Source organism: Dreissena polymorpha, chromosome 4 (assembly GCF_020536995.1).
Source record: "Dreissena polymorpha isolate Duluth1 chromosome 4, UMN_Dpol_1.0, whole genome shotgun sequence".
In the NCBI taxonomy this organism is placed as follows: Eukaryota; Metazoa; Mollusca; class Bivalvia; order Myida; family Dreissenidae; genus Dreissena; species Dreissena polymorpha.
The window spans coordinates 62,908,178-62,923,397 of record NC_068358.1 but is presented as its reverse complement, the minus strand read 5'-3'; the positions used below and the strand labels follow the sequence as shown (position 1 = coordinate 62,923,397).

At 37.7% G+C, this 15,220-nt stretch overlaps 2 protein-coding genes across 2 annotated transcripts in view; one reads left to right on the top strand and one right to left on the bottom strand.

Moving 5' to 3' along the window:
- LOC127876292 (DNA polymerase zeta catalytic subunit-like) overlaps nt 1–15,220 on the top strand; it is a 76,169-nt gene that overhangs the window by 48,243 nt on the left and 12,706 nt on the right. The window contains exons 3-5 of the mRNA XM_052421420.1: nt 895–1,081; nt 7,330–7,404; nt 10,156–10,237. Of these exons, the coding sequence (XP_052277380.1) occupies nt 895–1,081; nt 7,330–7,404; nt 10,156–10,237 (344 nt within the window). The remainder of the gene's footprint in view (nt 1–894; nt 1,082–7,329; nt 7,405–10,155; nt 10,238–15,220) is intronic.
- Nucleotides 10,735–14,775, bottom strand: LOC127876275 (uncharacterized). Its single transcript, XM_052421376.1, has 2 exons — nt 14,153–14,775; nt 10,735–13,867 (listed from the first exon to the last, which is right to left on the bottom strand). Exons 1-2 carry the CDS (start codon nt 14,168–14,170, stop codon nt 11,282–11,284), a joined length of 2,604 nt encoding a protein of 867 aa, XP_052277336.1. The 5' UTR covers nt 14,171–14,775; the 3' UTR covers nt 10,735–11,281.

The window sequence follows — 15,220 nt, the reverse complement described above, 5'->3', positions numbered from 1 at the left end:
ACCAGAAAATGCACCTAGAAAGACTATAAAAAAAGAACAATAAGCTAGGGCTCGGGGGTTGGGCCCTCTCTACCCTTTATCCTACGGCTTAATTTTCCAGATTTCAAATTTGGGACAATTGACACCCCTGAAATATACATTGAAATTGATTGAATCAAAGGTTAATAGCATGATACCAGCTGGCAACATAGGTACACAAATTAAAAAAAAAAAAACTTTTTTGGAGGGGGGAATTTTTAGCTGAAATAGGGGAAAAAAGTATACTATTTTAAAGGTAGAATGGGGCGGAATTTCGGCCCTCAAAACAGCCAAACAAGGGCCCTGACATCAAAACCACTTTTTATGCACCTGAAGGAGGGCATATAGTGATCTGTCAGTCTGTCCATCCGTCTGTCTGTGTGTCACACTTTGCGTTGGCGGTTAACGTTTCGAAAAATGTTCATAACTTCTATGTCGCTTCAGATGTAACATTCATATTTGGTAAGCATGTGTATATGGACATGGCCTTTCTATACGCACACACATTTTGACCCCTTTGACCTTGACCTTGAACTTAGGGTCCGCGTTTAGGTTTCAAAAAATGCATTTAGGTTTCGAAAAATGCTCATAATTTCTATCAAAGCGTTGTGCTCTGTGACAAGGGGATTTAATGCATGTGCGTAAAGTGTCGAACCAGATTAGCCTGTGCAGTCCACATAGGCTAATCAGGAACGACATTTCTGCTTTTATAGTATTTTTTGTTTTGAGAAATTCCTTTTAATAGTAACACTCTAGTTTAGGTGGAAGGTGTTGTCCCTGAATAGCCTGTGGGGACCGACACGCTAATCTTGGACGACACTTTACGCACATCCATTAAACCCCTTTTTTACAGAGCACTTCTAATATGTTTTTCAGGCCAGAAGACCTGCATGCACGTCCATGGGGTGTTTCCCTACCTTTATGTGCCGTACGATGGAACACTGCCCTGGGACCGCTACCTGCGCCAGTTCGCATCCAGCCTGGACAAGGCTATCAATGTGGCCCAGGGCTACGGACAGTCCAACCTTCAGCATGTATACAAGATTGTTCTGGTGACTGGGAGGTATAGAATTAAATACTGATAAGTTTTGTGTACAACATGGTGTATGTAATGGTATATATGATTTATTTTACGCCCACAGGCCTAAAATGTGGACCAAACTACTTCCACATTCTAAAATAATTAAATTTAAACTTCATATAGGACAAAGTGAATTGGGGGTATAAATCACTTTTTTTACAAAGCTCAAGTTGTCATAAAAACTGTTAATAACAGTTTGTATGTGTGATGTTAAAATGAAACATATACTGTAAACGTATAGATATTTGTCGGTTTGAAATTTTGTGGTTTAATAAAAAACAACTAATTTGTTGATACGTAATTTCGTGGATTTCAAATTTTGTGGGAATACTGACTGTCATAATAATTAAACTTTTATTAAAACAACCAGAGTAATAACGAAGCATAATCTGCTAATCTGTGTTGACAGCAAGACTTGAGGTTAATGTGCACTGAAGCATAAAAGTGTTGCCGATAATTGTCGAAAAGATGGATAAAGTGGCGCACTTGTGAGTGCCCGCTCGCTAATTGCCATCAATGTTGTTTTTACAATATTTGCAATTCTCAGCACAATCGGTCTCCTAGTAGTAACAATTGAGTAATAACAGTGGTTTTTTTTAATGAAATATTCGGCGTTATTTGGCCCCATTCCCTCATCTTTAGAGTATATATTTTTCCCCCAAATATTTTTAAAATTCTGCTCTCGGAAGTGTTATTCAATTTTAATCAATACCTCATTTAAATACGTCTTTCGTTACGAATTTACTACAATTTCCCTGAACTGCATCCGCGTGTTTACTTTATTTTAGCCTTTACCGCAAACCGTACGTAGTTCACTATCACAACTTTCGCTTTACGACATCTACCGCAAACCATACATATTCCAACATGTCGCACAACAACAAAAGCTATCGTAAAAAAATTGACTAATCTGTTTTAACTTAAAAATAAATTGATATTCTTTTCAAACAAGTACAACTTAAAAGTCGGTCTTCTTCAAATGCCGGCAGTGAAACGCCAGAAACGTCCGGTCAAGAGGGTGTTGAAAGACTGTTTATAAGTTTGCTCAACCTGCTTTGCATGCCACAGAGAAACAGGCTTGGGGAAGCTACACTGAAGTCCCTGATCAGACTTTGTCTGCACACAGAGAGACTTGGTGAAGAGGAGGTCACCAGAATAATTGATAAATTCGCTGAAAAGGCCAGAAATGTTGAACTTTGAACATGAACATAACATGTTAATGAATAAAAGAGTTTGAATTATGTTTTTTCTCCGTCTGTATGGTGAATTATAGTGTTAAAACTTGATTTGGTACTGTTACTAGCTAAGCATAGAAATTTCCCCCTTTTCCCCATTTACGCGCGAATTTTCCCCCTCTCGGGGGACCCGACCCCCCTTCCCCCAAAACTGAAAAAAAAACACTGAATAAGGTCCCCAAAATACACGTGTGAAAACCGTTATGTCTCTTTATACTTTAATTGGCACTAATTGACATATGTGATAAATCTGCAATCTGTTAATTTGATGACGTTACGTAAAAAAAGTATTATTACCCAAACACTTATCAAGAAAACAACATATTGTATTAACTAGCATATCTCAATCAAACAATGTCTCTTTCAAAATGGTTGAAAACGGGAACAGTTCAGACACGTTCTCCTACTATAGCAGGATTGCCCCACCCTGCAAAGGCTCAGTCTATGACTGAAGCATTATTGACACAGGTCACTAACGATTCAGTGGAAGAAAACATTTTCAATTAGGAAATATTTTTATTAGTCAAGAAATAGTGAAATAAGACCTACTGAAGTAAAGTAATTATTACAAAAAAAATATCTCTGATACTAGTAACCGACAACAAAAGAAAATGTCGGAAATGACATTCGGAAATGACCGATTTCGGATGAAAAATGTATAAATAATCGTTGGTACTTGAATTCGTGGTTCAGCGGACCAACGAAATCTACGAAAATTCGTACCACATGAAATTTAATGGTTTTACAGTACTTGTGAAATATATTAACAGCTTTTTGTTTATAAGTGTTTTACATCAATTAAACATTTGTTATGGCCACATTACTCAGGTGGTTGAGATATAGGGTTTGTCTCCATAAGAGTGGGGGCCCATTTATTTTTTAACTCTGTAGTAATATTTTGTATGTGTTGTATAAATTTTAATGCTGTGAAGCCATGTATTAATATGTTTCAATATTATATTTCAAATATACGACATAATCCATTTTAACACCCAACAGTATCAACATACTGGACAAATATCACGTATTTGATGGGATTGAAGTTTATTATTGGGAGTAGACCAGTCCCAGGGGATTTACACCAACATTTTTGAAAACCTTTGGCCTGGTCATTTTGTGAAAATTAAACGTGTGTTTGTTAAAATTCTGATATTTTAATATGATGTCAAAATACTGTTAAGGAATATAAGCATAGTTACAAAACTCGCATATTGTATTGAAACCATATTATACAATAAAAAAAATGTGATCTTTTTAAATTGTGAAGATCAGATTTTGGTATATAAGCTGAAAAAACCTAGGGATTGATTCTCAAATTAGGGTATATGAAACAGAAAGTCAAGTCCAGTAAATCCTTACTTATGTTTTATGCCCACAGCATCTACACATGCCGGAAGCGTATAGAAATTGGCCTGACTGTTTGTTTGTTCTTTCTTCCATTCTTATGAGGTTAACCCCATATTGCATGTTGTGTCTTTGAACACTATCGTTACACCAACATCACCTTACCTCATGGCTTTGATATTGACCTACATTTGGACTGATTCAGACGGTCCAAATTATTGGTTACCCCCAAAGTTTGCATTTCGTCTGTCATCAATACCACTTGGTACAAAGATTTGATACTTGAATGTGTGTAATCTATGAAAACTTACAACAAACCCACATCATCTGACCTCTTTTTATACCCCCACAAACAAAGTTTAGGGGGGTATATAGGAGTGAGCTTGTCTGTCGGGCGGTCCGTCTGTCAGTGTCTGTCGGTCGGTCAGTCCGTATTAAGATGTTGTATCTAGATGATGTCTAGGTCAAGTTGGAATATGGGTCATGCCGGGTAAAAAAGTAGGTCACGGGTCACTTTTAAACATTGAGCATGGTGTCTGCTCTTTAATTCAAGTAGTTTTCATCAGAGCTTCGCCAAACTTGGTCAGAAGTTGTACCGTAAAACGTTGTGTATAAGGTGCATTTGTGTATAACGCGCATCAACTTTTTGAAGCAAAAAATCGGGAAAAAAAGTTTTTGATGCAAAAAAACTGGGAAACATTCGGTTCCATACTCCATGGGCTAAAAGAAAATCGTTTTATTTAAATTGCCGATCTCGCGCGTTATTTCGAGCGTCTATGCGATATAGATGGTAAGGTGACATTACACAAATATTTGTGTTTGACAATTTGCAAAATATTATTTCCAGAATATGCGCGGTCCTGAATAGGACCTTTGTTGTTGTCGTTGATCGTCTCTATAAGGGTCGTCCGTCTATGTCCGAAACGTCAAATCCTTCGAATTCTTTGTCATCGTCGTCGCTGTCGAACAATCGGGCAATGTCATCGTCGGTCATTTTTTGTGGTGTGTCGTCGCAGTAGAAGTCGTCTTGAAGATCGTCGTCGGTAGTGGAGGTGTCGATGGTGGAGTCTTCTTCCCTCTGTTTGCTGCTGTCGTCCCATAATGCGTCGTCTTCTGATCTGTCGAGATTGTTGCTTATGCTGCATTTCTTGAAGGCTCTAATGATGATGTCGGGGTCCAATTCTGTCCAGGCGTCCACAATCCACTGACGAATTTCTTCTAGTTCGGGCTTCCGCATTCGTCCACCCGCAGTGAATGTGTGGTCACCATCGCAATACCAGGCGTTCCATCGTCTTTGGAGAAGCGCTTTCATTGGTTTGTTGATCGATACATCCAGGGGCTGGAGCATACTCATCATACCCCCAGGGATGATCACCAACGTTGTCCGAAAGTCATCTTTCAGGAGCTCTTTAAGTGCTGGGGAACGGTGGCACCGGAAGGCATCTAGCACTAACATGCTTCGTCTGGAAAAGCCTCCCGGACGCTTTCCCCAGACTTGTTTCACCCAGTCCTTCACCAGGTTGTTGTCCATCCACCCTTTATCCTGGCAACGGACAATGATGCCAGATGGCCATTTTGCTCCCTTCGGTAAGGTCTTCCTCTTGAACACCACATAGGGAAGTAGCTTGCCGCCATCAGCTGTGCACGAAGCATCACAGTGAAGTGGTTCTTCTCGTTCCCCGTGGTGTTGATTGAGACGGACTTGCTGCCCTTGGCGGTGATAGTCGTGCTATATGGCAGATCGAATGTTAGGGGTGTCTGGTCTGCGTTCCCAATCTGCGACAGATCGTAGTCCCATTGTAGGCGCTGCCGAATGACAAAGCGCTGGAACTCGATCAGCTGTGTTTCAAAGTCGGCTGGGAGCTTCTGGGCAATGTGAGTACGTCTCCTAATGGAGAGATGATGTCTTCGTAGGAAGGCATAAGCCCAGTCTGCAGAACCCTTAAACTTCTCCATATTGGGTGACAAAGCTGCGAGGCGACGTGCTTCAATCCGCAGCTCGACTGTTGAAACAGTGACGCCACCCTCACGACGTTTGGTAACCCAGGCAAGGAGCTGCTCTTCAAGAGAAATGTAGTGTGCCAAAGAACCCGCGCCGCCTGCTTCGTCTTCAGCATTTTCATAATGTCATCCTTCTTTTTTCGCCATTCCCGGATGGATGACTCCGATACTGAACTGTCGGCCAGCAGCTCGGTTGCCGTGCTCCTCCGCATACTGGATGACAGCAAGTTTTTATTTTGCTGTGTAGGCCTATCGTACTTTCCCCATCGTTCTACGAAGACTGGGTTTCGGACAATATTGTGACTGACAATTTAAAGATTCTGACAATTCAAAGACAATTTCAAGATTCTTTCTCTGTCGATCGCAGTGCTATTCAGGATACGGTGTTCTATTCTCAAGATACGGTAAGTCTAATGACAATTTTTATAATGATTAAAAATGGCAAATGTGCAGTTTTTATTCATGTTGAAGAGTGTTGTTTATTGCACATTCAGTTGCTCAGTAAAATTGACAGGTGACTTTAACGACTCAAACTTCTCAACACCATTACTGACATTACACGCGATAATTAAACAGTGGAGGTGTGATGCCGTTTGCCGGTTCGCGTGTTTTGATAATAGCCCAGCTACACAAAACTTGACAGGTGACTCAAATCTTGACAAGACGTATGAAAACGTGTGAACAAACACAACATCAATTTTATTAACACATTTGAAAAGCAATAAAAATAATCATCAATGTCGGGAAAGGCCTTGCCGACATTCTATTGTAAATCGACAAGTGCCCCCAAGTAAATTGTGTAACCCTAGTACAGTAGGGTATAATATTGTGGGAATAAACAGTAAATTTTAAATAAAAATGGCTTCCTTGTTTTTCATTTTCTTCTTCAAATTTATTTGATTTCGATGCTCTGTACGTACCTGAAAAAGATATTAATGTTAACTTTATAACGTTTGTTAATCTATATTCAGATCGTAAATATAATACAATTATTAACATAGTTACAGTTAAATCGACTGGGAACAGAATGGTCCGAGTTACCGTAACTGGGTAACTGACAGGGAAAAAATGTCTTGGCATGCCTGTTATTGTGCATAACGCGCATCAAGTTTTTTTAATCAAATTTGGGAGTAAAAAAGTGCGCCTTATACACAACTTATTACGGCATCTAGATGATGTTTAGGTCAAGTTTGAACATGGGCCATGCCAGGTCAAAAACTAGGTCACAGGGTCACTTAGTGCCTTTTAAACATTGAGCATGGTGTCTGTTGTTTTTTGTGAAGACAACATGCAAAATATTCTGTGTTAATGCGGCATGTGGGGGTATTAGTCACGTCTGTGACAAAGCTCTAGTTTACCTTGACCTACTTTTGGACCTAGACTTATTCAACTGGTATAATGATTCAATACTGACAAGTCATATATATGTGGGCATACATGTATGTGTATGTTGAATGCAGCATCTTGTTTCTTATACCTTTGTATTAAGCTTTTTTGTGAAAATGTAATTTTTGGAAGTAATCCTGAATATGCTGTAAATAAAGAAAGAATACTGTCTTATGCACTGTATGTTGAAATTGTAATAATTACATAATCTTGAAGGAACTGGTAATTGATCCAGTTTACAGATTATACCTCTACCTTTTTCAGATCAATGTACGGGTACCACGATGCGGATCAAGAGTTCTTGAAAATCTACCTGTACAATCCCATCATGATCAGAAAGTAAGGAAAACAAACTGTTGTACATAGCAGTCATATAGGCTCTCGCTGCATATGGCAATTGTCACTTCAGTGTTGTTGTTTTTGCCTGTGTGGAAAAGGGGGAGGGGCCCTCAAGATGGGTAATATTAAGAAAAAAATGGGGAATTTTATGTGTGTGCGTGTGTGTGTGTGTGATAACATTGTTATATGCTACAGTGTTATACAACATTAATAGAATGCTTTGCTATAAATGCTAAATTATATTACCTTCAAACTAGAAAGCTGGAAACGTATGCAACAATGCCTCTAAGTCTTATTTTGTCAATTAAAGGTCCAAATTAAGTCTCTTATTTCAACATGAAGATTAAAATAACGGGATAATTTTACTGCTGGTATAAGGGAAATTATACATTTTTGTTCAGGGGAATGGAACCTAATTCTGCTGCAAGCTCTAAGATGTCACAGTAAAGAAATAATTGTTTGTCTTATATGGAGACTTGTCTAGGACAATTTAATCACCTAAAAATGGTAATGCTATTTGAGCTTTTTTTTCTTTTCTGATGAATCAATCAAATTAACCCTAGAGAGTGTTATTTTAAAAGCTAAGGACATTGTGAGAGTATTATTGTGTTGGACAATCCCTTTAGGAAATCATACTGTTGGACAATCCCTTAATACACCACATATGGAGTTAAGTAATTTCTGTCTTCTGTTTGCAAAGACAATTGGGGACATACTGAATAAATATGTATTGAAGCATGTTATTTGTGTTCCGTAAATACATGTTAGCTAGGTTAGTGGTCATTATACCAAAGACCACACGAAAATTGAATACCATCCTGTAAAATTCTGAAAGGCTAGAAATTTAGCCAAAATTCAAAATTTGACCTTACTTTTGTGAGTCCAGTAAGTTAATAAGTAGGAGTGCTGGGACTCACATAATACAGGACATATAATTCTATTAGTTATAACTTTCCCCTCGTTCTAGGAAATTGGGGATTATGCCAGTACGAAATGTGTCGATCCAGGTTAGCTTGTGCAGTCTGCACAGTCTAATCAGGGTCAGCTATTTCCATTTATATAGTGGTTTCATTTTAAGAAAGTCTCTTCTTAGCGGAAATTCAGTTATGGTGTTAAATGTTGTCCTTGATTAGCCTGTGCATTCTGCCCAGGCTAGTCTTGGATGACACTTGACACACATACATATAGCCATTTTCCCAGAGTGAGGCTCATATTATTGTCCCCTACCTTGTTGTTGCTGTTTGTGTTTGAGGCTCATATTATTGTCCCCTACTTGTTGTTGCTGTTTGTGTTTGAGGCTCATATTATTGTCCCCTACCTTGTTGTTGCTGTTTGTGTTTGAGGCTCATATTATTGTCCCCTACCTTGTTGTTGCTGTTTGTGTTTGAGGCTCATATTATTGTCCCCTACCTTGTTGTTGCTGTTTGTGTTTGAGGCTCTTATTATTTTCCCCTACTTGTTGTTGCTGTTTGTGTTTGAGGCTCATATTATTGTCCCCTACTGGTTGTTGCTGTTTGTGTTTGAGGCTCATATTATTGTTCCCTACCTTGTTGTTGCTGTTTGTGTTTGAGGCTCATATTATTGTCCCCTACCTTGTTGTTGCTGTTTGTGTTTGAGCCTCATATTATTGTCCCCTACCTTGTTGTTGCTGTTTGTGTTTGAGGCTCATATTATTGTCCCCTACCTTGTTGTTGCTGTTTGTGTTTGAGGCTCATATTATTGTCCCCTACTTGTTGTTGCTGTTTGTGTTTGAGGCTCATATTATTGTCCCCTACTTGTTGTTGCTGTTTGTGTTTGAGGCTCATATTATTGTCCCCTACTTGTTGTTGCTGTTTGTGTTTGAGGCTCATATTATTGTCCCCTACTTGTTGTTGCTGTTTGTGTTTGAGGCTCATATTATTGTCCCCTACTTGTTGTTACTGTTTGTGTTTGAGGCTCATATTAATGTCCCCTACCTTGTTGTTGCTGTTTGTGTTTGAGGCTCATATTATTGTCCCCTACTTGTTGTTGCTGTTTGTGTTTGAGGCTCATATTATTGTCCCCTACTTGTTGTTGCTGTTTGTGTTTGAGGCTCATATTATTGTCCCCTACCTTGTTGTTGCTGTTTGTGTTTGAGGCTCATATTATTGTCCCCTACCTTGTTGTTGCTGTTTGTGTTTGAGGCTCATATTATTGTCCCCTATCTTGTTGTTGCTGTTTGTGTTTGAGGCTCATATTATTGTCCCCTACTTGTTGTTGCTGTTTGTGTTTGAGGCTCATATTATTGTCCCCTACCTTGTTGTTGCTGTTTGTGTTTGAGGCTCATATTATTGTCCCCTACCTTGTTGTTGCTGTTTGTGTTTTAGGCTCATATTATTGTCCCCTACCTTGTTGTTGCTGTTTGTGTTTGAGGCTCATATTATTGTCCCCTACTTGTTGTTGCTGTTTGTGTTTGAGGCTCATATTATTGTCCCCTACTTGTTGTTGCTGTTTGTGTTTGAGGCTCTTATCATTTTCCCCTACTTGTTGTTGCTGTTTGTGTTTGAGGCTCATATTATTGTCCCCTACTTGTTGTTGCTGTTTGTGTTTGAGGCTCATATTATTGTCCCCTACCTTGTTGTTGCTGTTTGTGTTTGAGGCTCATATTATTGTCCCCTACCTTGTTGTTGCTGTTTGTGTTTGAGGCTCATATTATTGTCCCCTACTTGTTGTTGCTGTTTGTGTTTGAGGCTCATTATTGTCCCCTACTTGTTGATGCTGTTTGTGTTTCAGAGCTGCTGATCTGCTGCTAGGTGGTGCGGTATTTAACAAGCCCTTCCAGCCCCATGAGGCACATATCCCCTACACTCTACAGGTAACAAATAGGGCTGTAACCTTTTAAAGGCACACATACAATACACCATGCATGTAATAAACAGAGATGTAACCTTTTAAAGGCACACATACCTTACACTCGGCAGGTAATAAATCGCCCCATTGGTGCAAAAAGGTACCAAGTGACATTTTCATAGTTTTGAGAAAAACGCGTTTAAAGATTTGAAAGTGAATATCTAATTTACTACATACAACTCAGAACTGCAATTGTGCATATGGTTAGATATAAATACAACCTTCATCCTTGCAAAAATTGAACATGTTACATTTATCAATAAGCGATAATTGATCAATTATGTCATATGGTTCCTTTTTGCATAATTCAATATTAAGGTAAACAAAATGCAAAAAGGTACCATATGCACACTTAGCTCCTTTTTGCACGAACTATTTATGTAGATTGTATTCTAAAAAGGCACAATTAGGTACCATATGACATATGGTACCTTTTTGCACCACACAAAACTGGAAAGTGAATATGATGATTACACTTTATTAACAAGAGTGAAGTATAAACATCTATAAAGATGTGACACATCTGTAAAGTTAAACAATTAAAAGTATTGTTGAGATTAAAAAACAATAGTATTTTTGAAAGTGAATCTTGCAAATTTCAGTTTTTGACATAAATGTACAGCACCCGTAATATCCACAATGTCAACATTCTTCACTCGATATCAGTATCTTCCTCATCTGACTCCATAGGAACAAAATCCTTTTCCTTACTGCTCGTCGGTAAGGACTCGTAATAAGAATGAAACTCCTCAGGAATGATTTCTTTTGAGCATAAATTAACAAGGTCATTTTTCTTTTGAATCGATATTGGCAGTTTTGTGTCGTAACAACGCTTTAAATCTGACTCACAAGTTGGCCATGTGTTATGAACACATTTCTGTTTTCTTGTTGTTTTCTGTACTTGAATTTCCTGAAATTGGTTGACGTCAAAGCTGTAGTTCACAAATACTGATCTTTGATTGTCCCTTCGCACTTGTATCCACTTTACCTTAAGCCAGTTTATTCTTTGTCAAGTGACTGATGTTTTTAGGTTTGTACAATGTTTCTTTACAAAGTCTTTGAAGTCCATTACATGATTGTATTTCATTGGTATAGTTACATATGGCTGTGATTTTCTTGCCAGAGAAATTAAAGTGCACCATTGGGATGGAACATACACTGGCGTTACTTTTTTGGCACGTTCAATGGTTGAATGGACTGAATCGCATTCCATTTGGGAATGACCTGAAAGTAGAAATTTGTGGCTAATGGCTTTCAGGTTTGGTACTTGCGATATGGTATACAACAGTGACGCAGTTACATACTGATTCCGATTTTGACCTCCACATGTATCAGAAAAATATATTATTTCATTGACATTGCTTCTATGGCAGACAGATAATGTGTTCTTTAATAAGCATGTGGCGATTTCACATGCTCCCCGTTTACATTGGGTTTCATCCCATACATGACAGACAGCTTGCTTGTCTCCTAAGGAATATATAGTGAGGTTAAAGCAGCATAGTTTCCTTGAATAGTAGAGTTCACTCACTAAAGAACATGGTGTTGTAAGAACTGCCTGCAGATCGAATGTTGCTACATACACACTCTTGTCTGTCTTAGCTCTTTCTTTATCCTTTGTTTTTTCTTCACGCGCTCTTTCCTTTTGTACTTGATGTTCATCATATTCTTTTTGCAGTGTTTCATTTACTGTGCCTGCTGCCTTTCTTCTGTCATATAAAGTACAGAAGGAGCACTGGTCCTTTTTAGGTTTGAAAAAAGATAAATTGTAATTTTCACAAAAAATCTTTCTATACATTGATTGCTTCACACTGGTTATTCCTTTCTTTTCACAATCTTTGACATATAATTTCCACATTTGTTTAATGTTTAAGTCATGTGCTAGGTATTGTTTCTTTGAAGATTTTCGTGTGTAGTGAGATTCCATTTTTGGAAATGATTCAATGTGTTTTTTTACAATTTCAACTGTACATGAATCTAATTTGTTTACAGATGGATCTTTTCCTCTCATATCAGTCGCAACAAATGCCCCATGTTTCTTCTTTTTAAGAGTGTAATCAATTGTTTTCCTGTTGATGTCCAATGTTTTCATAAAGAAGTTTCTACAAACGCGTTCTTTCCGGTCATTATGTATCATGAAATACTTCTGCGCTATAGATCTCTTGCCTGTAACTTTCCTTTTTGTTGCGCTTTTTTGTACCATGTCACAGATATACTGTCTTTGGCGCTCATAACTTCCCAAAGAATAGTACAATTGAAATATGTCTTCCCGCTGCTCTTCAGTAAATTTCTCGCTACACTTGAAACGACATTTGAGGCAACTATGATGGTGGACCTTTTTCGGGGCAACAACTCTCCCAGTTGCAGAAACATATTCCTTCCCTTCACTTTTCAATAATTTTCTAACATTCCGCTTCCACTTTTCTGGGTTCCGTGTTTTCTTTCGACTTGAATGCTTCTTAGGAGGACTTCTGTATGAAGCACGTTTGTGTGGGGTTGTTTCGACAGGCATATTTGCATGGCATGATTCATCATTTGGTGTGGAAGGAAGAGATTCCCTTGCAACCTCCCATGTAGGATCTGTGTCACGTTTAGCATCACTGTCATTTGAAATTATATCAATGGCATCATAGTGCTCCTGTCCTCGAACTGCTATGTAAGCTAGATTGATTACTTTCTCTGTTGTTTGTTCAGGTTTTATGTCAATCACTGGTGTTGATATTGAACTTGAATATATTCGAACAACACTTCCGTAAAAGTTTGCTGTGGCCAAAGGAACAATGTCTGCTATGTCTAAATTCCATTGTCCTCTTGTTTTCAACAGTTCAAGTTCATTGAGAAATTCCACCTTACTAAACATATCCTTTCTAGTACAGAAAGATATATATCTGTCTGCGTTTGTTGTCATGAAGTCACAGACATTTGATCTGATTTCAGACGCACTTTCAGCAATTTTTCCACTTGTTTTCAATGACGTGAAAAAACAGTTTCCATCTCCATTAATACTGACCCTGCGCAGCTCATTACAAGCAAGAAGTGTGTCAAGTCGTCCTGTATGGGTTTTTCTGATCATAGCCTGGATTGTGCAATTATGTTGGCTGATTTTCTGTGCTCTATTAACCGCTACACTGGCTACCTTTCGTCTGTTTTGCAACAATATTATTTTATCTCTCAATTTCTTGGCAAGTACACTTTGACTTATTCTCCTTTTATTATTTTTCTTTCGAATTTTCAATTTCTTGGTTTTCTTTTTCCATGCAGTTTCTCTTTGCTTGTTCATTAGCACACGTCTCTTTTCTTTTGTCTTCACCTTCTTAACATTGAATTCTGAATCAGTTGAATTGATCTCATCTTTGTTAGGATCATAATTTTCATCATCAGCACTATCATCATGATCTGATTCGCTATCACTTTGGATAAGTTTCCTTTTAACTGGTTGCTTCTTTTTTCTACCAAGATCAGCTAATGGAATATCTTCCGAATCTGTAGTGTCGGAATCATTGTCTTTTGTTTGCGTTGCTATCACAGGTCCAAAAAGTTCCTCTTGTGTAAATGTATGATAAACTTCTTCATCGGACCAAACCTCGACTTCTATCTGTTAAGCAAATACCAACATAAAGTGAATCTATTGATTATACTGTTTAAATAAAATTAAAACTTATTTCTGTAAAAACTGTGAAATTACAAGCTACCTTTTGAAACGTTAGTACATATTTAAAGTATGTTCTTCTTGTGACTGCTCCCAGAAATAAATTACTACCATATAGGAAAGAAATCAACTCTTTCAAAAAGGATGCAAGTATTATATTGGGTATTATGTTTTCATTGTTTCCATTACTAACTGGTATATGAATTTAATTTGGCAAAAAAATATACTTACATATTTATTATTTTCCATCTCCTTCTATGAATAACGTGTACAAAGTCATATGTATAAAATCTCAGTATTTGTCTGCTCTCTTCACTTTAATAATCACCAAATGAAGGTGCAAACACTTCACCCTCATAATTATCATCTGCTAATAACAAGACAACTTAGGGTAACAGGATAGTTTGATAGTGTTATCAGTGTCTGGAATGTGTATTCATTGCTGAGGCAAAAGGAACAACATAAACCAATTGATTGTTACCTGGGTCTGGATAGTGTATTCATAGTTGTGCTAAAAGGTACCAACTAAACATATTGATATAAAAAAAAATGTGGACACATTCATTTCATGTCTGCAAAAAGGTACCATGTGTCATATGGTTCCTTTTTGCACTGATATTTATTTAAATTTTCCACACACCCTTGGTGCAACAAGGTACCATGTGTCATATGGTACCTTTTTGCACAAACAAATGTTGCATTTTTCACTTGGTACCTTTTTACATAATCCTATATCTTTGGAACCTTACAAGATACAGCTTAGATATTTTTACAGAATGTAGATTATACAAAATCCTAATGAAATATACTAAAATGTCATTTTTGACCAAAATGTCATATGGTACCTTTTTGCACCAATGGGGCGAAATAGAGCTGTAAGCTTTTCAAGGCACATATACCCTACACTCTACAGGTAATAAATAGGGCTGTAACATTTTAAAGGCACATATACCATACACTCTGCAGGTAATAAATAGGGATGTAACCTTTTCAAGGCACACATACAATACACTATGCATGTAATAAATAGGGTTGTAACCTTTTAAAGGAACACATATCCTACACTCTGCATGTAATAAATAGAGCTGTAAGCTTTTCAAGGCACACATATTGTACACTCTGCAGGTAATAAATAGGGCTGTAACCTTTTAAAGGCACATATACCATACACTATGCATGTAATAAATAGGGATGTAATCTTTTAAAGGAACACATAACCTACACTCTGCAGGTAACAAATAGGGATGTAACCTTTTAAAGGCACACATACCTTACACTCTGCAGGTAATAAATACTGAT